Here is a 26,153-nt window from a genome sequence, read left to right on the forward strand (position 1 = left end):
ATAAAAATCAATTCGTTCGGGTTGCACTGTTGTTAACGAATTGACGTTTTATTCATCGATAAAATAAATAAAATATATACATTTGTTATTACTATTATTATTAGAATAAGCTATGAAGATAACCATGAATTTATAATAAATTATATTGATGTGGCTTATGAAAATTGGATATACAAAAATAATTAATTTCTACCACGAAATCTAACCACCAGAAGCTATTGCTAAAATCGTTTTCTTTAACAGCAATAATGTACCAGGGTACTATGGTGTGTATGTCTAACGGGTGAAATATACAACAGTTATGATTGAAACTAATGAACTATTCAGATTGTTTTCAAAATTTTCATTCAAATGTTTTAGTAAATCAATCTAACATTTATAGTATATATTATGTACATAATATGATATATGTATGTACTCACTACCTATTTAAAACAATCAAATGATCATTTAATACACGATTTATGATTTAAAGTACAAAGGACAACAGAAGGTGATAGTTAAACAGTTTTATTGAAATAGGTATACATATTAAAATTTTAAAAATACTTATTTAGGTAGGTACTACATTCATAAGTTTTGGTTTACAACAAGGGTATTAAGTAGGTACCTGCAGATTTATTCAAATATAAATTAAACATTAATCAGCAATAACAATTTATTAATTAATATTTTTTATTATTAATCTAATTAGTACTTACCTTTATGGCTTTAGGTCCAAATTGCTTGAGCTAACCTATTAGCACATAAAATATACACTTGCACGGACACAATAAGTACAACGCGAGTTATGTTTAGTCCATATAAATAATTACAAATGGAAATCAAAGAAAATGTATACTTTGAGTTTTGATGTTCAATACTGTTTGTAGTTTCATACTTAATAATTTTAACCAATAAACTGATTAGCGTATCGCTGCCGAGTGCTGGTCGGGAATATCAACATTTTTAGGATTTATAAAAATAGACTCTACAATTGTTTCTGATATGAGTTAACTATATATTATAGAATAAATATATATTAATTATAGTAGTTTCAACCTTCCAATTATCATACTAAATTATTACTTAAACAATTGGTGTATCTAACGAAATTATAGGTAGTAGTAGTAATTATAAAGTTGCGACTATATATTTTTATTTATGTCTACTAAACTCGTTAAGTAGTGGTTACTACAATATAAGTTATATTAACTTTAATATCTTTAACTATAATTTTATAGTTAATATTTTTTTCCGTATATGTGGGATGGTAACTTATACTATGCACATTGTTGACGTTCGGTTGTATGAAATTTGGCATAACATTTTTAATATTTATGGCTAAGGTTCCCAACCAGGGTGCCGCAAAAATATTTGAAATATATATTTATTTTTAAACGCCTTCATAAAAAATAAAATTTTTAGAAAATAATAAAGGGTGCCGTGAGTCAAAAAAGGTTGAGAACCTCTGATTTATGGCCTGTAACTGTCAGGTGAAACCTGTACCGCGTTATTTACAGAATTTGTGTGGACTAACCACCTGGTTATTAAGTTTCTCCCAGTATAAAAAACGAAGATTTATATTTTATTTGAAACATAATGCTAAGTATACACGTATACCTTAATTGTAATATACGTATGTGCGTTTCAAACTGACTGGATATTGATTTGAACTACAAATAATAACCACTTCCGACGGTCATTATGTTCTTATCGATTATTTTCGAATTATTCTTTAATATAAACGTTTTTAAACATCGGAAACCAAGAAAATTAAAATAATCAGAAATAGAATAATAATGGCCTATTAAAAACGAATATTTGAATACTGAATAAGCTAATATCATGAGTCACACATTACATATCTAATGGTCATTCGAAGAGGAATTTATGGTCATACAATAGAACTCTAGAAAAAAAAATCAAAGAATAATTTATTCATTCCAATTAAACACATTTTTTTAGATTCAGAGATAATTATGTCCTTACTCATCACTCTCATAAGAGATTACTAGTAAGAAATGTTGTCTAATTATAAAAATACGGCAAAATGTACAGCAAATCGGTTTTCGACAACATTTAATTTTTTGTTTTCATTGTAACATAAAAAATAATAATCATATGGATATAAAATGTTCGCTATAGAACATGTACTGTTTTTAAAAGAATTTTCAGGTATTAATACAAAATTTATATTTCAATGTTTTCTTACAAAATTGTTTTTAAAAATGTCTAAAAAATAATTTCGATTTAACAAAAAACAAAAAATCTAGAAAATATAATACAAAGTGTCATACATAGATGTGTGTATCACTAATTATAGAAAACAATTAAGCTTTATATAAAAAAAAAATAACTGGAAAATATCACGGGCGACACTCGGAAGATGTGAAAATATATATTTGAGTTTAGAAATGTGGATTTACTATGCACAATTTGAAGTTATAAAACTTATTTGGTTGTCGTATGAAAAATAATTCTTACCGCGAACCACCAGGAGCTATTGATAAAATCGTCATTTTTAACAGCACCGATGTACCATGTGTATGTTAATACACTACTACTCCGATTTCAAAGGCATGGAAATACTATAAAAATATAAGATTAGAAAAAGTGGTTGAAACCGATGTTTCGGGTCATGCTGGTAATAGTACAATAACAATTTTGTGTAGAATTCTACGTTTTACATAAACACCAGGTGCGTAGTTAAGTTGTAACTAAATTCAATTCGTGTCTGTTTCTGGAATAAAATATGTACGTATTATGTTGTATTATTCAATTCTGTTACTACCAAGAATGGGTGATAATTTATTTTTATAAGCCATAATATTGTTGACGATCGATTAGGTTAATTCCATTAGGAAATCGTTGCTATTTAAAGCCAAATACTGGTACCATACTACAATGTCACGTTATTCTTATCTTATATCGACAGTGACTATTGTATACTTGAATATCTACTTTTAAAACACTTTTGAGCGAGGGTATTGTCATTATATTGATTTGTATAGAGATATAGAATAGTATTATAGTCGTCGGTTGGACACACATTCAGCGCACGCCGCACTTACGCTAATGTCATCTACGTTAATATTTGTACAATTTACAGTATTTAATAAATATATAATTACATTTATATATAAATATAAAATACTATAAATACTATTTATATGTTTTATTTGATGAATTTTTGCTATTTAATTTAATTTTAAAATGGCACCTCTCAGTAGATCTGCTAAAAGAAAACTAAAACTACAAAGAGAAGAGCAAAATTATAAATATGCTATTATTAGGTTATATACTTATATAGTTGTTGTAGTAATGATACGCTGATATCTACCTTTTTATAATACAAAAAAGTCAGGAAGGAGGGGCTCACCTAGTTGAATATTTTCTGACTAAGTGACTGATAAACACTAGAGATGAATTGAACCTGATTTTTCGGTATCGAACCAAACTCGAACTGAACATTGTCAAAATATTGCGAACCCGAACCGAACCGAACTTATAGTTATTCAAACAAACCCGAACCGTACCGAACTATTATATTTTTTTATTGGACGAAGAATTCTAACTCGTCATTTTTTTTTCACTTTATAAATATATTTATATCACAAACAATTGATGATTACGACTGTTACAAATAACCTATGAGGGATTCGTAAGTTCTTACGGAGGTTGCACCTACAGATCCGGGCCGTGCTTGAGCTCCAAGAGCTGTTCACGAACGCCAAGCGAATCAGCCGAAATGCCGTGCCGTAATCACGCCTTAGTAATGGCGTCTGATAACGATTCGTTTTTCTACACATCTGATCGCATTCAACCATCGAGCCCAACCGAACCCGATCCATTCGACACCGAGTCTACGCCAGCCGACGCGTATAGAAACACTTTTTGTTCGCGTGCCTTGGCGACCCCTGTTGTACGTAGTGTCAGATCTCTAAGGGGAGGCAAGTGGGTATACTTATGAATGTATTATGTTATGCTTATAAAAAATAAAAAAAGGGTCATAAACATACCGCGTACGTAAGTGCGCTGCATTTGCATTAGTCCCGGTCGTCGAATTTCTTAGAGCCGACACTGAGTGTACAGCACAATAACGTTCGCAACGTATAACGGTCAAATTCGTGAGTGTACACGACATTAATTTTAATAAGGTTGTTGAAACGGATTTATTTTTTAACATTTTTTATTTATTGGTTGTGCCTAAAAATTAGCGCGAACACAATAATAATATGTTTTTAGTTTTTTTCGACACATTAGCCATAAGCGCGTTAAGCAGTCACACGTCGTTCAAACTAGAAGTCGTGGTTGCGAACGGGTATTCGGGATACTGCACGTTAGTATAGAATTCATATATACTTTAAATATTAATATTTATAATAATCTAATGTTTTGTATATTCCAATAATTATTCATTTGTTATTAATTGAAAATACAAATTGTATAGCTCTTAATTACTTACCTAACCTTTTATTATTTAAAGATGTTTTGATTGAATTTGAATTATTCATATTTTATATTATTCATATTTGAATAGCAATGGCGGCTCGTGGCTTGGACGATCATATCTGTTAAAACTAAAGAAAAGAAGAATATTAATTGTATTATACATATTTAAAATACATTTTTAAAAAATAACTTTTATTAAACTGCATTTTTTGAATAATTATAATATATAATAATATAATTTATTATATACATTTTGTCATGTGTGAACATGAAAATTTATTTTTTCATATACCAGGAGTACATGTGTAATATGTACTCACGTAAACACGAACACTAAACAGTGTTAGGACGACCGATAGCGTCGTTATATAGTTATATAGTTATTATTATTATATATATAGTATTATTTTATATATTATAACTAGGGCTGAGAATTTGTAGGAAAGTGCATTTTTTTTTTTGGTGATTGTAAAATGTAGCTTTGTAAGTACATAATTTGAATTATATAACTATGAATCTATTTATGCAACTTTTATTTTGCATTTTTTTTTGCATTTTTTCTTGTTTTTAATTTTTTAGGTCATTTTTGTACATTTTTAGGTCATATTTTCCTTTTTTAGTTAATTTTCTGGTATTTTCAATCAAATTCTAAAGACCAAAGACTGAATAACGTACCCGAAAATAAATATATTAAAAATTTTTTTTAATATTTTAACAAAATAAATACTAAAATATATTACATATAGAAAAATCAAATTCGATCAAAATTTTCCTTATTTGTTTTTTTTTTTTATTAAATAAACACTTATTTATACATTTAATGTACTAATATATAATATCCTGTACCTAATATTAATATAAATATAAAAATTAAATTAAAAATCATTTTATACTATAAATTTTGACATTTTATATTGAATTTTTTTTTTTTGCATTTTAACTGCATTTTTTGCATTTTAACTGCATTTTTTGCATTTTAAGTGCATATTTTATTGAATTTTTTTGAAATTTGTAATGCATTTTATAAGGTTCTTTAGTGCATTAAATTCACAGCCCTAATTATGACAAGATACCGAATTTTTATGCTTTTACATATTTCTACTGAGTTTATGCTACTCCTATTGAATAAACTTTCTCGACGATGCATTATTTTCTATCAATTGATATACGAAAATTTGTAGAACATAAAAAATAGATGATCACTAGAAATGTTAGAATATGCTATGAAAAATATACCATGAGCCAATTATACTTATGTGGTTTATAAAAAAAATGGATATACAAAAATAATTCATTTCCAACCTAGAACCAATCTTTCTTCTCTTTCTTTTTCGAAGCTTTTTAGGATCAGGATATCATAAAGTGTGTATGTAGTTTTCGTATGGAAAATAATTTTTACCGCGAGCCTATTATTGAATAGGAGCCATTGTTAAAATTGTCTTCTTTAAGAGTACCAATGTACCAGGGCACCATGGTGAGTTAGTGCCTTCAACGCGAGTCATGCGACGGGTGGTTATCTAACGGTGGGTGAGGTTTAAAATACGACCGCGGCCGATGGTGGCCAAACGGTAATATGTGGCCGCCCAAACTTCCTCCTCCGTGTCGGTGTTTTGCAATGCAACGCCGCGCCACAGTCTTGGTATCGAACCTATATAGCAGGGGTGGCCAAACCGCGGCTCGCGTCATAGACTTTTGCGGCTCGCATCTTATCGTAACATTTAAAAAAAAATTTTTTTAATATGAATTTATGTATTTGAAAAAGTATAATATTTTATTAAATTAAATTTAATTATTAAATCACTGTGTATAGAAAAAAATTTGTAAAAATAAAGTATTCTTGATATCATTTTTCTTAATTGACTATTTTCTTATTTGTTGCGTGTTTATTTTGCTTGTAAGCTTTTTAAAATAAGGACTATATGTTGTTAACGCAGTCCTTAACAATTCAGTTAAATGATCATCCGTTAATGTTGATCGATGTTTAGATTTAATCATTTTCATGGTTGAGTATAAAGACTCGCAAGAATATGTTGTTCCAAAAATCGATATTAACTTTTGAGCACAAAAAGTAATTTTTGGATATTTAATAACAGGCACATGTTTCCAAAATTCCAACAAAGAATGACAACTGTATTTGAACTGCTTCAGTCCTTCATCTTCCAATAATTCTAAGAGTTCAATTTCTAAAGCTGCCGTATCCATTGATATTGATTTTAATATTGGACATCCATTTTCAATAACGTTAATTACAAAAGGATTTTCTAGAAATGTAATCGAAGGTTTAAGTAATTTCAAGTCTTTAAATCGATCTTTAAAGTGAGTTGATAAACACTCTAATTTTTGTACATAATCTTTACAATTCAATTTTGTTGCTATTCCAACCAAATAATCCTCAATTTTTTTTAAATACGGAAAATGGTTTAAATTATTTGTTCTTAAGTCTCTTTGAAAAAGTTTAAGCTTATTTTGGAAACTAAAAATGTCTTGTACTAGGTTATTTATAAATTTATTTTTACCTTGAAGTGACATATTTAATGTGGCTAAGTGATGCACAACGTCAGTATAAAATGACATATCTCTTAGCCATTGTGGGTCTGAAAGTTGTGGAAAATTTTTATCTTTTTCTTTTAAAAATGTTTTAATGGGTTCTAATAAATCGAAAAATTTTATTAAAACGTTATTTACCGATAACCATCGAACTAAACAATACCACGGAACATCATTTGGAATGTCATCCTCTAAACTTTCAACTAAGTTTTTAAATTGGCGATGTATTTTTGAACCTGAACGTATGTAATTCACAATTTTAAGAACAACACTCATCACATGTTCATATTTAAAATATTTAGCCATTAGGTGTTCTCTATGAATAATGCAGTGAATTGGAATAAAGTCTAGGAAATCAGTATCACTTTTTAAAATACCTATCAATCGATTTTTACAACCTGTCATACTGGGTGCACCATCAGTTGAGACGCTAAAAATTTTTGCATTAGGTACTTCTGCTTTACGAAGTACTACGTCAAGAGCATCCTTAATATCACAACCTCTAGTAGTTTCTTTAAGAGCTATAAGATCTAATAATTCTTCTTTCACTTCCATATTCATCGTCACATAACGTACAAAAATAGCTAACTGTAGTTTATCCTGAATGTCAGTAGATTCATCTAACGCTAAACTTAATGCAGAACAATTAGCAATTTTATTTTGTAAATTAGAGAAAATATCTGAACTTATCATTGAAATACGCCTTAGTATGTCTACTATTCGAAATATTTTCAACCATATAAAATAATTTTTTATCTTCCGGTTTTAAAATGGAAATAACATCTAAAATGTTTTTTGTTAAATATATCCCATCTGTGTATGGGCGCTTTGCTCGAGCAATATTAAACGCCATACAAAAACTCGCTTCAGTAGTTATATCGGTTTCTTTGGAAAATACCGCCATAACATTGGTTTGTTAATTTAATTTTGATTTCATTGTGCTTAATTTATTTTTTCTCAAATCAGAACCAGTAGGAAATTCGTTACTAAACGAACTGTGATTTGTTTCATAATGACGTTTTAAGTTACTAACCTTAAATTGTGATAGTTGGGATTGACAGATGAGACAAAATGGTTTACTGTTTCGTTCTATGAAAAAGAACTCTTCTTCCCATTGTAATTTGAATTCTCTGTGTTCTTCTTCATACTTGCGTTTCTTAGACATAATAATTATTTTATTAATGTTGTGTTGTTACACGCATGACGTCAAAAAACACTATGAAGACATAATATCCATTATCCATGTGTGTCTATGTCTGTATGATATTTTGATATTTATGGTATTTATGAAGATAAAATTTAATTTGAGATTATTGTACAATTATTGTTATCTTATTCTTCACATTTTATTAAATACCATACCTTAACTTATCTTATTTATAATAATACAATATCATATATTTTTTTTTTTTACATTTTGGCTCTTCCATATTTATTAATATATTTGGTGGCTCGCAAGTCTTTTCTCGCTGGCCACCCCTGCTATATAGGATGCACCGAAAATTTAATGCTTCTTACAACTAGGGCTCGGAAGTTGATGACCAAAAGAACCTTAAAAAATAACATAAAAAAATATGAATAAATTATCTAAAAATGATGGAAAATGACTGCACAAAATGACCCAACAATATTCAAATTATAAAATAAAATAACTTTATTAACTATAAAATGCAAAAAAATGATTTATTTTATATTTTTAAGAAAAAGAACCTTTTATTTAACACCTTGTTAAAAATTGTTATTTAAATATAAACCATAAATATCCTACTAAAATATTTCAAACAAAATATAAAAATGATCCTAATTAAAAAACCTAATCAAATTTATTACATTGATGAATATGACCTGCCGTTGTCTGAAAGTAAATTCTTATACTTCGAGAAACTTTTTTCTATATCTACTGATGTAATTGGTGCAAATTTAAAATGAGTAATATCGGAATTATTGAGGTTGTCTGGAATGTTTTGGTTTGACACTTTTTCACCATTCAAAAGTTTTGAAATTTTTGTCACTGTTTTAAAGTCAGTATTTTTATCCAAAACGGATTTTAATTTTTTTTTTTAATATTTTGTCCTACTCTATTTTCTGCTTGTTGAATTTTATTTTCTAAATCTTGTATAATTTTTATCGAGTGGTGAAAACTAAGCCCAAATGTTTCTAACTGAGTTATAGAATCACTCAATGTTCCAAAATTGGAGTAAATGTATAACAAGTCACTTTTCAAATCACAATCGTCCATGAGATCTTGAGCTTTCTTAATCAATGCAGTGTCTTCTCTATTTAAACCAAATATTATTTCTTTTAAAGTTTCGAAGTGTACTTTTTTATATTGTTCATTTTTTCTTCGTAACATTTGGCAACATAAGATTTTCTCAGTATCGATTCGGCGGTAATACTCTTGCTCATATATTTTTCCAAAAAGTTATGAAAACAGTCCTTGGATAATTTATTCAACGGAATATTAGCCGATAAAAGGGCTTGACACAAATCATAATTAAATATACATTTTCTGGATGGTTGTGTCAGTAAACTTTGATTTTTGATTTTTCAGTTTGTAAATTTTTGCGCTCAATATCATGTATATGCTTTTGACGTGACACGTATTGTTCCACAGTGAACTTTTTATCTGCGGCAACCTTAACGTCACATATCTTGCAAAAAAGTATATATCCATTAGTTGAAAAAATATCGCTTCCGAATTCTGACACAAACGCACGTAAATAAATGAGCACTAGTCGAAGTTTTATTTTTAGGCATTTTTAATAGAAAAGTTCTTAAAACAAGACAACAGTCAACAACACGCTACACGATACGGCCGAATACTAAATTATATTATATAAAATATAGTGACTACAATACGTTTTAGCTGTTATTGAAAAATAATCATTTTATTGTTTACAATAATACACTGTAAATATACTATAAACAATAAATATACCTTATTTTAGACATTGCGAGATAAGCAGCTCGACCACGGCCAGTAATTTTAGTGTACCTATTTATTTTCGTAACACTGACAACAATAAGCTATATTTAAAAGTTAAAATAAGATATTATATTTTATTTTTATGATATTTTCACATTTAATGAAAAAAAAATTAAGCAGTAAATGTAAAAAAATGATTTAAAATGTAGGACCATGATAAAATGATATAAATGAGAAATAAAGGCGAAAAAAGCAAAAAATTGCAAATAAAAATTTCAGATTATTTTAGTAAAACATCTAAATCAGATTTTTAGCTTGATAGATTAATGACTACATCAATTAAAAAAAAATGCAAAATGCATCAACTTCCGAGCCTTACTAATAACTAATCAATTAATTACGTTAATATTAATATGTAATAATTAATAATAATTAATACGTTTGAACTTTTCTACTCAGAAGACTCATCTTTACATAAAGTACTCACGTTAAAAAAAAAAAAAAAAACTTGTAAATCGGTGCAGTAGAACTTCATATAAAAATCGCCTCTCCTTTTATTATTATAATAAGGTATCGAGCGTTACGAGCGTTACGCGAAAAAGGTAACACTTGAACATTTTCACTACTCAAGCGGAAAAATCTGAACACTGTATAAGATGTTTTCACATCAAAATGACGATTGTTTAAGTATAAAATGTTGTCAAAACTTAAAAATCACGATAATCTGCTACATTCTGGAATCAAATATTCGTAAATTTTTCTATTTTTATACTTGAGGCTTGGAAATTGAATCCAAGATATGAATAAAAGATTTTCTTTGCAGTAAAATAAAAATAAAATAAAAAAATGAAAACATGCGCTTACGTATTAAATTTTGCTTACAAAAAAATGTTTGTTAAAATATATATGCCTTGCGAGTGAAGTTTATCAAAAACTTTATTCAATTATATAATAGGCTCCAACGACGATATCGATATCGGAAACTTTTTTACGAAAATTTCGATGTCGATATTCCAATTATCTATTACAATAAATAATTTTATATTGTCAATTCATGGGTTTAATTTATTTCAGAATCTACTTAAAAATATCTCATGATTACGGAAAAATAATTAATTTGATCAATAACACATTTAATTAGTTTGTAGTATTTGCACTGAAGTCAGTAATCGTTATTGATCATTTTAGTTTTGTACAAGACTTTAATTTCGTTATTTGAATTTGTTCAAATGTTTTAGTTATTGTGTTTTATTATTAATATATTAATTTTAGTTAATTCGTTAAAATTATTATTGCTTTTTTTATTATTAATATATTGGTTAATGATATCGACAAATCGAAATTTCAATTTTTTTCAATATCGTGAAAAAATATATTCAAAAAAATATCGTTGGAGAAGCCTAACAAATACAATGTACTTCTTATTATATCATTTTGATTACAGTTACGAAAGACAGGGAAGATAGATAGACTACACGTGTTTGAGAGGAAGGTTTTACGAAAAATATATGGTCCTATATATGAGCATACGCAAGGATAGGGGTTATAACCAAGAATTAATGGATATTTTTAAAAGACCAAGTCATATATCTGTGAATGCTAGTATAGACACCATGCAGATCGACGCAAGCGCTCTGGGTGGTTTACGGTCTAAGTTTTAGTGTAAAGCGCCTCTGCGTCTAGACGGCCGGATAACATTGCAAGAGCTGCAAGAGTAAGGGATTTTTTCTCTTTCCGGATATTTTAGAACACTACAAGGAAAGTTTAAGGAAACTGGAGATTTCGACTATTTTTCAAGGATTTTTAAATACTAGCAAATTACAAAAAAAATTTTAATTAGTAATTTTATTGGACATAAGTGAGCTTTATAATTCTTTAGCAATAACATTAATAAATTATATTAAAACTGTGGGTAGTTTACATAAAATAATTATTTATAAGTAGCATTCCAAGATTGATTGATATGAAGCAGCCATTATATCGTAAGCAAGAAATATTTGAGGACTTTGAGACTGAAATAGTATATTTAAGGTAATTAATATTGGTAAAACAAATTTTAAAAACTGTAAGTGTAGTTCAGTACATGGGTTTGATAATTTTTCAAATATTTGCTTAGTTTTATGATCTATTAGTAATTAACCTTGGTAATATAGTTTTAAAGCATTGAACTGTTCAAGAACTCTTTTTACACACAGATGAAGTAACAGCCAACGTGTTGGGCTTGGTTGTAGTCATTTATGTGGCTTACTTTTTACAAAAGTTTGAAAATTTTGAAATTCAGATTGCCTTTTAAAACCTAGTTTCATGTATGTGTATACTTCTCTTATTACTTCCTCAACATAGGTAGTTTTTCTGCAGCATATGACGCATATAATGCTAATGAGTGGTACATAAATTTCATGACAAAAATGTGTGGAATTTCATTCTCTAATAATGTCTTTACAGAATGTCTGTCACCAAACATCGTTGAAGCGCCATCTAAAGCGAATCTAATTACATTTTTTTTATAGGGAATAGAGTTATTATTAAAGAAATTGACAATTTCGCTATAAATACTATTAGATACAAAGATCGATATGAGAAAACCCAAGGAGTAAAAGGTCACTAGGTAGGCCAAAGCTATGTTGGCAAGATGGTAAAAATGATACAGATCGGAACTGGAAAGAGAAGAATAAATAAGCATGGAATAGGATTTGTTTTAAGCAAAATGGTCTTAGTGGACAAAAAAAAAACACATTGTGTTTTTAATTATTTACATATTTTTAAAGCTACATTTTTACGCGTTTAACTTTTAGTGTACATTTTTCATTGAGGGAGTAATCGATTACTTAAAAAAATTTAAAACCGGGAAAAATTGTAAAAATATACCTCCACGGCGGGGAATCGAACCCCGGTCTCCCGCGTGACAGGCGGGGATACTGACCACTATACTACCGTGGATTGTTGTTGATTGATTGATTCCGTATGTATTTAATCCCTTTAATAAATTACATGAATTAAGGGGCCTTGACACCAATATTTATTAAAGAACATTATATAGGTAATTTCTAAAAATTCTTGATATTACTTACTCTGATTTTACTTTTGAAAAATCTAGAAAGTTCTTAATTACATTTCCAAGACATTGCTTGTGTTAAAATTTAAAGAATATTTTTGATTATTTAATTTTTTCTATTAAAAAAATTACAATTTTTAAATTTTGGAATCGTTTTTAAAATAATGTCGTTCGTCAAACGGTATTTAAGCCTATCGATTATAATCGACAAATAATCAAATATTATATTTACTATCGAAGCCGTTGGTGTTTGAGAGGAGCAATAGATGGTAACGACCTAACGACGTAACGACAGTTTGTAGCTGTAGTTTCATCTACAGAAATCCAAATATTTTTTTACCAATTTCATTTTTAATTTTCGTTAAAGTATTATGGTAGCACGGCTCGAGATAATTTTTACGTAACGAACTTTCATCTGGTATATTTTTTTGCCAGTATATTTCTCTAAATATGTACGAAATTGAGGAACTTGCATTTTATACCAAGGAATATCCACTAATCATCACGAGATAATACCAGTATAAATATTATGTGTTGTATATTGTATAATATTTTTTTAATTTGTTTATTTCTTAGTGCTGTTTGACCTAAATAAAATAACATAATGAAATAAATAGATATGTTACAATTTATGCTTGTTAATATTTATAAATAACCGCAACTTAACGTTGTAAATTTTACAAAACACTCGTCCGTTTTGTTCAAAGCTTAAACCCGAGGGTTTTTGGAAATCGCCAACAATTTTTCGTCTAAGCTCTAGGGCCCCCCCACGAGAGTAATACGTGCTCCGCGAGCGCGCATAAATTAAATCGAGTTTAAAATTGTTATTGGATGAACTATTGCATTTACATCGATCGCGTATAATTCCTTAGTAATATATACAACAATAATAATAGTAATGCATTACTTAAATCTACGTACAAGCCACACAAGCGCATAAAAGCGCTGAATAACTATCTGCCGTCTTACTAAATATTGCAGTAAGCTGATTAACGGAAGAAAAAGAAAACAATGTGGTATTTTTCGCATTAAAAATAGTATAAAGATCTACTCACAGAACATTCAAATATTACGTCAGTACATTTTTTAGCATTTCACCTCCCCACAGCGTACATCTACCGCAACTCCTACTATCCTACATTACGCGCGTATTAATTATATTCCACTAAAACTATTTTATTCTTTTTAATAAAATACATTTCTTCGTGCATCGAAATCAAGATATTATAATAATTCGAATTATTATAGATACATGGTACTCAAACATTACATTTGATATTTAGCCCCCCCCCCCCGTTTAAGTTACTGTCACATTTTCAAACCCTCCCCCTTGGTTTGCTGATATAATATTTGAATCAATCCTTTAGTGGTTATGATTTTATTTTTATTATTTAAATTCAATATTTTGCGCACGTGAATATTATAATAAAACGTATTAATATTAAAAATCAGCAAACTAACGATTCGTCATTTTTATTTTATGGTTATATTTCAGTTAGGAAATAAGTTTTGTCGGTCCTCGGGAAACACATCACTACTGCTTGGGGGAACGGTTGAAACCGCTGCGACCGGTACAAGGGTCTCGTGCACTAGACGTTAGTTTTCCGTCACGCCGAGCCGCTCGCAAGGTGACCGATCGAAACCGCGCGTAAGTTCCTGGTACGGTCGCGATCGTTTCTGTACGTCACCACGCTTGAACATAATTGTTCTTTTTTTAACCAATATCAGTCGTGGTAAACAATGGACTTTATTGCAATAATTGAAATTATAATTGTGATAATTATTATCATTTATAATTACCCATCGTCACCCAGCATTGATCGATCAGTGACGAATTCAGGATTTTATTGACTACTCACTACAGTAATTCACATATTTTTAGTTAATTCGGTCGTTCAACCAAAATTAATAGTATAAGGATATAATATTTACCGCTATCGAGGATACTACAATTGGGGATTTTAAACATTTACCAATAAAAGAGTAATACCATATAATTACAAAATGCTTGTAGATAATAAAGGAGGGAATATATGCCATTGTGGTTGAGGCAATAGAAAAAGTTTGATAACAAAAATATGGTAAATTAGACTTACCGTGAAAATATTATTAATACAAGAAAACTATATCAAAAAAAGAGCTCTGCCTAGTAATTAAATAATACTATTATATTGGAACTTTTTTTAGTTTTTTAAAAATTGATTTTGAGCAATAAAAAATATCATTATTTTTTAATACCCACTATATACAAATTATTAAAAAAAATTTCCCGTGACTTAGACGATCAATTAGAAAATTAATTTATTCAATTCAAGGTTTTATACCAAGAGTTTCTAAAAGATGTCTATGAAAATAATGATAAAGTTATATCTCACAAAAGTTGGACGTACCAACTTTTCTTTGAAAAAAACATAGCATTGTGAATGAAATTAAAAGACAAATAAATTACGAAGATATTGCATGTAATTACGAGCACAAAGTTTAGACGTAAGCCTATCAAATTTTAAATATTGAAACCTAGTCATTATTAAGCTGTATAATCGTAGGCGTGCGCAGACCTGTATTTCATGGAGTACCTATTATACTTTTGGACCCTATCTTAACAAAACGTGTTGGTATATCAATAAGTTATAATGTATAATTAATTAAAAATATATAACTTTAGTTTTTTATTTAATATTAGTATACATTAGTCCTAGTGAATATGTTTTCCTTAAATCTCATACAATTTTTTCAGATAGCTTCAACAATTGTTTATGATTTATACTTTTGTAGTCCATTATTGCTGAACATAAAATAACTGTTGTATTATTATAAAAAGTTTTTGTACAAAAATATAGAAAATTTACTTTTATTTGTCTATAAAGAAACATCATTTATTTTTTACCAAATATTCAATAATAAATTATATTTAATTTGAATAACTTCAGTTTAAATATGGACTCCTTACTCTTAAACTGAAAGTTTAGAGTTCCATTTACAACATTTCAGAGGGTGCCCGAGTACATCTGTCACTTCCTGTATGCACGCCTATGTATATTATATTATGTTTTTAATTGTTAATTTTATTATTATCGTCGCAAATAATTATAGTGCTGAATACCTTAACTACCGTGTGGTAATTTAATATATACTTTAATAGAACATTTTAAATGTTTTTTTTTATCAGGCAAAAAACTAGAAGTTCAAAGGTTCCACTACATTCGATTTGAGAATAAAATTATTTGAAAATGTTTTAGAGGTGATTTATACCATCCTCTTTTGAAGAGTATATGTTAGTTAGAAGACCTTTCTCATAGACCCAAATACAGTTTGAGATTAGGAAGAAAGGCGGAAAGTCCATTTTGAAAACTCTTTTACGATTTCTATCTAAAAACTCTAAAAATTAACTAAAAAAAAAAAAAAATTGGGAGAAGGATTAGCCTTTTAAACCTTGAGAAATATACAAAATTTATATTTTAAGGGGGCTTATTCTCTCTTACCCTCTGTTTTATGCATATGCATTTCCTATTTTCTAAAATTCAAACATTTGTTGACTGATATTATTTCAAACATTGTTTTGGATTGAAAAATTTTTGGTCGTTAATCTTTTTACCGGTTGCCGGACGAGACTTGAGTAAAATCAAAATACTTGTTAAAAACATACTTTTAACACCTGAATCTCAAGAGTATCGAAAATAAAATAATTCTATTCCCGATTGTTAACCCCATGAATATTGTTAATAGATATGTTTTTCATCAAGATACTACAACAAAACGAATTCCGGTATTGTCTGAACGCAAAAAATACACAAAGTACAATAAGTATCTTTTTTTTCTTAAATCGTTTTATAAATGCAACGGTTTTGATAAACGCCTCGGAACAATGGTATTGCCTGTGATAGTTTAAAAATAAATAAAAACACATTTTATTTGGAAAAAAAGTCATCTCCCATTACAGTTAAATATTTAAATTGATTGTAGAAAATATTCCAATGCCAAACGGTTATTAACATTTATTTAATTTTTATTCTCCTTCATTTCCATCATAAGAAAATAATTGAAAATAATTATCTAAACCGGGTCAGTAGAATTATCCAGAATTAGTTTTTTTTTTTTTTTGATGGAGGGGAATACATTTTTAGTAAAAATCTGTCAACTTAATATCGCTTCAGCACAAAACCTTCAAAGAATACCATTTTATTTGTATTACATTGTGAAACTAAATCTAATCTCCTTGTTCCTTTTTTTTTGGGATGCTTACGATAGAAAATAAAATATAGGATATGCCATATTAGTGATATAAAAAGTTTTTGAGGGGTCTACTCTCCTTAAATACCTTAAATATTTTAAAGTTCTCACGACTCAGGTCTTTAATGAAAACACGCGAATACAGAATATTCGTATAATAATCCATCAACTAAATAGACCGTTTCGACGATGAGTCATAAATATAATTAGAAAAACTCAAGTGAATTTTATTTCACATGCCTACCAATCGTGTATATTATCAAATAAAACGATCTAATGAGCTGCATACGCTTAATTATTTTAATTTTTAGATACAGTTTTTGTTGAATATCAACCACTCAATACATTTTATACGTTTTCAAACTTATTTTAATTAGATTGACATAAAAATATATTTTGATGCATTTTCGCATATTATATGTATTTTGCTTTTCTCAGTGAATAGTTTAATGATTATACGCGCATAAATTCGTGTAGAGGTTTCGTACATTTTTTGTGCATATAATTCCGGACCTTAAATATTATCAAAAAAATATGTTCAATGACTATAATAAAGTGAAGCGTAGAATTTATATTATAGACGGTTTTAATGAGTTATAATTGTAACACATTTATGTTGATTTAATTTATCACATCGATGCGAAACAGCCGTGATTAGATTTACACAAGTCGAGAATTTTATTATTCACGGGAAAAATGAAAAACACCGAATATTTGGATTAGCATTAATTTTCTGAAAGCCTAGAGTCAATAATAAAAGTACCTTAATAAATTAGTAATAGTTATTATAGAGGACAATTTATTCTATTTTCCTGCACTTATTTAATAAAAGTTTTGATTGTTAAGAAATATTATTCATTTGGTTATTCTTCAAACAATAGTGGATAGTGAAGAAAAATGCAATAAAAAAAAAAAAATTCAAAACTTGCTTAGGACTCTATTGTTAAGAAAATTATTCTTGTTTTGCATTCGGTTGCTTAGTGTATGTATGAAATAAAAATTAAATAAAAAAAAATTGTTTGTATTGTTTAATGTGTAACTAATCAAATAACTTAAACGTATTCAATCAATTATGTAACGGAATTGTATATGTAATATCAGGACATAAAAACTGAAGTATATAATTTTCCTTCATTTATACATTTTTATTTTTTTCGATGCAATGATGATTACGATTTATCATGATAATATTTGGGTTTAGTTTCAATAATATTTTATCAAAGTTTCATTTTTCACAAATAACTTATAACTGTGATTGTAGGATACATTTCATCAATGTTTGGTCTCGCAAAAATAATTGAATTATAATATCATATGATATAAATAATAAACACAAAAAATGTGTTTCAGTTTTTAAATTGTTTACAATTTAATTATTATACTTTATAGTGAAAGTGAATAAATAAATAAATAATGATTTACATTCAAAATAAAAATATTATATGAGGTCCACAAATGCGAGCGTGTTTTCAATGAATCAAAAATTACAAAAAAAAAAAAAAAAAATAGTCAAATGAAACTAAAACAAATCATTATTTGTTTTCAAAACATAACACCATGTTAAAAGTCACGGGCAACTAAACTTTTGCTAAAATTAAAATTTAATATAATGGACCAAGTGTTCATGAATTATTTATAATACATCTGAATAATTTAAAACCTTATAACTTATAATAATCATGTTTTGTAATAGTTTTTAGCTATAAAAAAGTTTAGCATTTTTCTCTCTCTTTCTCTAACTCACTTCTTACTTAATTTTTTTTTTTTATAGTTATTGCTTTTTATCCACAGAAATATATAGTGTAAACCAAGTGTAAATCGAGCTTAAGGCTAGACATAAATTTTTGTTAAAATCATTTAAGTTGTTTTCATTGAGAGTAGCTTCTGATAAAAATAATTGTTTTGATGAAGTATTTAATTTACGTTGTAAGTTTACAACTTACATGGCGTTTCATAAGGAAATATATATAAAAAAAATAGGGTCGCCAACCTATTGGGCGAGATCATAAGGTTGGACCACAATAGGATTTTTTTTAGAAAAATAACGCGTTAATCAACGAAGTTAACTTGGCATTTTTTTGGTAATAATTAAAATTTAATATATAACCATGGTGTTGCTCCATTACCGCATAAGAGTCGATTACATAACATGTGGGATGGTCGTTGAGGAGACCGTTTCCCGTACTTTAATTACTAAAGATTTTTGATAAGTACATATAAAAAATTCGTGATCCCGTTGAAGATGGAGCACACAAGAAAAAGACAATTTTTTAAAGTTGAAAAATTAATATAAGATTTTATTTTAAGATAATATTTTATGTTACTATGAGGCAAAAAATCGAGCGATCAAAAAACCTCATCTAAAATTAAAGAAAAGAAAAAAATAAATATATTAATCAAAAAAATAATAATATGCTTTTCAATTTAATGCGATGAACGCCTTCGGGTTACTCGTCCCGGATTTTTCTGTGAGGTTGAATCGCCATCACATAAGAATTTTAGCAATATGAAACGGAGCGAATGGTCTGGTACACATCCGTCACCGTTGTATAATTTAATAATTAATAATAATAAATTTGGCTCATACATGATAATAAATAATATACATTACTAGTCCCGGAGGGCTATAGAAGCTGCGGCCCAGTTTGGCCGACGCCATAAAAGAAATTACATTTTGGTTGGTGTGTAATATGATATAATAAAAACTACGGTTGCTCCGTACACAATCGGTGACAAAAACGGAGTATCTCTTCAACTGGTGACCATCGTATCAGCAGAGCCAGTATTGAAAATAACAAAAAAACCTTCTAATTAAATATTTATAATTTGCCGATACGATGTGCAGTGCAATCCGTCGTGCAACAGACAGAAGGTGCAACGGGGTGAGTACACACACAAACGTCGTCCGTCGACCAAATTGACGATGTAGCGACACAGATAAGACCTCGCACGCGCAACAGAGAATCAGAAAAATAATTGGGGCCTCCCCGTGTGTATAGATTAAAATACACATATATTAATATCATTTTGTCACGTTACAACGTTTCAAACTATTTTTGTGGACAGCCGTATGTACATGTTGTGTTACCTGTGATTTTTTGGTGCAAGAAATATTTCTGTCACAAACTTGACGAAAAATTGTTGCACCATCTGTCGTGAATATCGTTTTTTGGTTATTATATGATGAACTCCATTGAGCAAATAAACTTTTTAAACTGCTTAAAGTTTTCAATATATTTGTATGTTATAGTAATTTGAGACAAGTGGAAAGACAATATGTAAGCAATAATATATCGCACTCAGATATCGACACGAAACGAGACGCACGACTAGAAGATGACGAATAGTGGTGACAGCTAACGAAATAATTCCTATCGCAATCGATAAGGAATAACTGGAGATTAATTTTTATTAAAATTCAAAAACAGAAATAAATCATTTACATAGTGAACATTGTATTTATCAAAATGTTGATATACGTGAAATATGTTCATTATATGTCGATATTACAAAAATATTCTCAAATATTCTCTAACGTGTTAAATACTCTCTAACCCCTAAAATATAATTTTTTATGCAAAATAAATTTTTTCTTCTGAATTCTGTGTTTCATGAATCGTAAAAATTGCTCACTCCCATTTAACTGCATAGACTAGAAACAAATATGTAAAATCATAAAAATCCGACCTCTAGTTATAACTAATGACTAATGAGTAATATACCTGCTTGGGCATCTAGTGCGGCCCGCATGCAGGTACAATAGAATAGAAATCGGACAGAAATTGCATGAACTCGCTGTACTAGCTACGACATAGTGGTTTTAGTGACGTAATAACAGGCCATTAATAACATTTTCATCAATTTTTTTTACCTACTTATTTACAAAAATGAAAAATACACTAAGATAATAAAAAACTAAACGCGATCTAGTGTGTAGGTATATATAGGTAAATTCTTTAATAATAGAAAAAAAAGACCAAGGGGGGGGATTGATCCTCCAAATCCCTCCCCCCGTAAATACGCCGCTGATTGAAATAACGAGTAAAACTTTTTGTATAATGATAATGATGAAGCTGTAGTCGTGGGCGTATACAAATAAAATAAAAACTATCTTTTTAAAGCTACATTTTTACGCGTGTAACTTTTGGTGTACAATTTTACTCAATGTGGTGAACATTTTTCTTTGGGGTAGTAATTGATTACTTTAAAGAAAAAAAAAAAAAACGTGAAAAATTGTAAAATAAATTTTCCGCTTCGGCGAGAAATCGAAACCCGGTCTCCCGCGTGACCACTATACTAAGATTGTTGTTAAGAAACCGAATTCGTACGTACTTAATCCCTTTAATATCTCATGTATTTGATATATTATATGATATATATTATATGGGACCTTGCATTTATTAAGGACCATTATATAGGCAATTTCTACAAATTTTTAATATTGCTTTCGTTTTAGTTTTGAAAAAATTTGCAAGTTCTTGATAACATTTCCAAAACACTGTTAGTGATACAATTTAAAGAAAATTTTTTATTTTTTTATTATTTCTAACTGAAAAATTACAATTTCTTAAATGTTGTAAAAATAATATCGATAACGATAGTTAAAATGTATTGCGACCGATTGTACTCATATTATACCCATGAATATTAAGAAATTAATAATTATTAATTAATTAATTATTATTATATTTTCTAACATTTTTTCAGTATATATTTTTAAAATACTATGAGCGAGGGTATTGTCATTATTAGGCTTAGGGACTTAAAACTCTAAAAAAATACACAAATATGCATTATTATATGCATAAAAAAAAAAAAATGATCACATAGTACACAAAATAAAACGTGTTCATCGGGAATGTAAATGTATCTTTAAACTCCGAAATAAAACTTTGTAGTCGGCTACTCGTAGATTGTTATACTTTCGGCATTACACAATGTTATAAAATATACGTGTACGACGTTTTACGAATGATTCGACGTTGTGTGGTTGCGAGATGCAAAAACAACGATGAATAATAACAATGCCGTAACAAACATTGCGCCCGGGGCGAAACTTCAAAATGCGCCTTTACGAATTTTCAATTTGAAAATATTACGATTTCCGATGATTGTTTTGATTATAATATGAAGGCTGTTAAAGATTTTGTAAACAAAATATACGACATTGACCGTTGTAATTCTTAACATCTAATGCAAGATTTTCATTTTTGCGTTCTCCCAGTAATTGTGCCCAGGGCGTAGGCACCTCTCGGACCCCCTAGCTACGGTCTTGGATAATAATCAACTGAACTGAACACTAAACAAATAATCTATTATTCAACTATTACCTTTATCGACATCCGGTTGATAACTAGCGGGTTGTACGGTCGATACAGGTTTATAGTATTATTTATACTTACACGAAAATTTTAACGAGATATGAGAGGTAGTTTGCAGATAGCATATTACTGGAAGTATTAAGTTCTCTTAATATATTTTTTTTTCGATAGGTTGAAATATGTATCCATAGTTTTCAATTATAAATTTGGAAAATTTGTCAAAATATGCAAAATAAGCATAAACATTTTAAAATATGCACTCTCCTGCAAAATCTATCAAATATGCAAAAATATGCACATTCAAATTTTAGATCTGATATCATGGCACCGAGAAACGAATTTATTTCGCACTCTGCTATATTTAACAATAATTAAAAAAAGTATGCAAATGCTAGAAGTCCCTAAGCCTAGTAATTATATTGATTCATATAGAAATATAAAATTATATAATGGTCGCCGGTTGGACACTTACATTCACATTCAGCGCACGCCGCATTTATGCTGACGTCACCTGCATTAATATTTGTAAAATTTATAGTATTTATACATTTTATCTTATATATTTAATATTTAAATTAATTTTAAAATGGTACCTCTCAGTGGATGTGCCAAAAAAAAACTGAAATTAAAAAGAGAAAAGCAAAATGATAAAATATGGTATTATTAAGTTATATACTTATATACTTGTAGTAATGATACGCTGATAACTATCTTTTTATGAAAAAAAGTCCTGGGAGGAGGGGGGCCCTCCTAACATTGGCCCACCTAGTGAATATTTTCTGACTACGTCCCTGTTTGTTTGATAGAGGAAAATTGACTAATAGTATTTTCTATAATATTTTGATGACCTGGATTGGAAAACCGTTTTGATATTATCAACTATTAGTAATTAGTAGGGCTTGGATTTATATGTAAATACATATTTTTACTGTAACTTGATAAATTAATTTAGGTAAGTGATAAATTCGTTTCAAGGAATTTCCAATCAAATGAACTATATTTTATTTTACATATTTCGACAATTTGTTCATTTACGATTTATTATTTATTAATACAGACTTTCCCATGTTTCCAAAATTACAAAATAATAACAAAATAATACCAATTATTAAATTTAATCTAATCTACTGTCGATTTATGTTCGATTACGATTTATTAAGAAATGTTTGTGTTTGAAGTACTGGCAGTAGGTCAGTACTTAACTAACTTCCAAGAAATCAAAAATGTTGTTGCGGAACTCGATGCGACTACTTCAATGTATATTGAAAAAGCTGAAATTCTTTTAGAAAATAATGATTTAAAAAATGAAATAATAAACATTTCTGTTAATTATTATTTTTTGGTTTATGTCATTACGAAAAAAGAAACTCAAGACTTAACTTTAGTAGAAAGTTTAAGTGTAGTAGAGGAAGCGGTAAAAAGACTTGAAAAAGTCCAAGGACCAATTGGCGATAATGTAAACGCTAAAGTTAAAAATGTATTACAAAAAAATTCTGGTATAGCAGAAATGAAAGCTATTAAAAGTATTCTGACTGGTACTTTGACTGAAGCTTCATTGGATTAAAACTTTCTCCTTCAGACATAGTCAACGTGCAATATTGTCTTATAACATCAGTCGAAGTTGAAAGATCTTTCAGTCGATATAAAGCAATTTTACGACGGAATCGGCGATCTTTCGAATTCGAGAATTTAACAATGCATGTTGTTATTAATTGTAATAAAGATAATTAGATAGTTAGATAAATATTTTTTTTTTTATTACATTTCATTCTATTATTCATTTAATTATTATTATTATTATTATTATTTTTTTTTTTTTGATAATACATATTATATATACATTTTTTAGCACATATTTATGTACATATTTAAATTGTATTATTTGCATAGGCGAAATTAGATACTTTTATTAGGCCAGGCCAAATAAAAAATACAAAATTATTATTACGTACAATTAACTGTTATTTCTTATAATACACCTAATTATAAAAATAAACGTAATCAAATGTTTAATTTAAGCCACAACTAATTAAACCGATTATTTGAATACATAGAATAGACGTATTATGTTCTATTATAATCCTTTTTTGTACCAATTATACCTATATACTATATTAAATTATAGTATTATATGAAACGTTCAAATAAATACGTTTACATGGGGGCGAAGACCCCATGGTTCACATTGACTAAACTTATTTGTAGAGCTTCAGCCCCCCCACCCCAATATTTTAGACTTAGTTGCGCCAATGATTCAAATATAAGAATTTGACCTCCAACTAACCGATGACCCAGTCTGTTACCCATCTCTAAACCCAACGTCCCTACAGTAAATTTTACAATTTTTCAAATGGTATAGGTCTAATCGATGCCGTTTTATATTTTCATGGTGTAATCTCTGTTTCCGTAGATCGGTATACGTAGTCGAACATACTACATATTCAATTTAATGCTGGAGTTATAAGAAGTCGTTGAGATCGTATTGATCCATGACCATAGATGTCCGCAGACTTCAACTTCCTGTCGAGCCTGAATACAATAAGTGCCCCAATACTTAGACAGTACCCTCAATTTTTTTCAAACACTTCAACATAGTAGATTCTGTTGTAAATTAAAAATAATGTAGTATTTATATCTATACATAGAATCAAGTATTATATTGCTAATTTTTAGGCATATATTTTTGAAGTTAAAAGTAAAACTTTAAATTTTTTATAATCAAATGATATAAATTCAATTAATTGATTTCCACGAAAATATTAAAATATAAATAGACATTTTACTATAGTTAGTTAAAATTTTACTATGCCCCTAAAAAAATTTCTGTCAAGCCGGGGCTCGCCCCGTGCGCATGCATATGCCCATGTCCACCATCTGTTGCTCCTCTCAAACACCAACGGCTTCAATAGTAAATATAATATTTGATTATTTCTCGATAATAATCGTTTATTATAATCGATTAAAAAAATAATCGCACAGTACTACTCAGTAGTGCATTGTCAGGGCCGACGGGAGGGTGGGGCAGGAAGAGGTAGAGCCCGGGGGCCCGTACGTAAATTTTATCACAATTGATGTCTTGGAAATGTTATTAAGAACATTCTAGATTTTTCAAAAGTAAAATCATAAATATAGTAAATATAGTAAATAATATCAAGAATTTTTAGAAATTACCTATATAATGTTCTTTAATAAATATTGGTGTCAAGGCCCCTTAATTCATGTAATTTATTAAAGGGATTAAATACATACGGAGTCAATCAATCAACAACAATCCACGGTAGTATAGTGGTCAGTATCCCCGCCTGTCACGCGGGAGACCGGGGTTCGATTCCCCGCCGTGGAGATATCTTTTTACAATTTTTCCCGGTTTTAAATTTTTTTAAGTAATCGATTACTCCCTCAATAAAAAATGTACACTAAATGTCCTCTTTCCAGTTCCGATCTGTATCATATTTACCATCTTGCCAACATAGCTTTGGCCTACCTAGCGACCTTTTGCTCCTTGGGTTTTCTCATATCGATCTTTGTAAAATAGAATTTCGTAGTCTACACGCATGGCCTGCCCATTATAATCTGTTCCATATAGACACCATGCAACAAATGAAAAACCTCGCGCTCCGAGGGTGAACGCACGCACTTT

General features: G+C 28.8%; 1 protein-coding gene and 2 non-coding genes across 3 annotated transcripts; 1 reads left to right on the plus strand and 2 right to left on the minus strand.

Annotated features, from left to right (window-relative positions):
- Positions 1-6,294: 6,294 nt before the first annotated feature.
- On the minus strand, positions 6,295-6,636 carry LOC112691176 (SCAN domain-containing protein 3-like). Its single transcript, XM_025565332.1, has one exon. It carries the CDS (start codon positions 6,634-6,636, stop codon positions 6,295-6,297), a length of 342 nt encoding a protein of 113 aa, XP_025421117.1.
- Positions 6,637-12,775: 6,139 nt separating this feature from the next.
- Positions 12,776-12,847, minus strand: Trnad-guc. Its single transcript has one exon. It is a non-coding gene; the product is annotated as a tRNA-Asp (tRNA).
- A 12,937-nt stretch (positions 12,848-25,784) lies between these two features.
- On the plus strand, positions 25,785-25,856 carry Trnad-guc. Its single transcript has one exon. It is a non-coding gene; the product is annotated as a tRNA-Asp (tRNA).
- Positions 25,857-26,153: the final 297 nt, after the last annotated feature.

This window comes from Sipha flava, unplaced genomic scaffold (genome assembly GCF_003268045.1).
Source record: "Sipha flava isolate LNK unplaced genomic scaffold, YSA_version1 572_pilon_pilon, whole genome shotgun sequence".
NCBI lineage: Eukaryota > Metazoa > Arthropoda > Insecta > Hemiptera > Aphididae > Sipha > Sipha flava.

Coding starts and splice junctions, on each gene's coding strand:
- LOC112691176 (XM_025565332.1), bottom strand. CDS start 6,636: ATGGATACGGCAGCTTTAGAAATTGAACTCTTAGAATTATTGGAAGAT.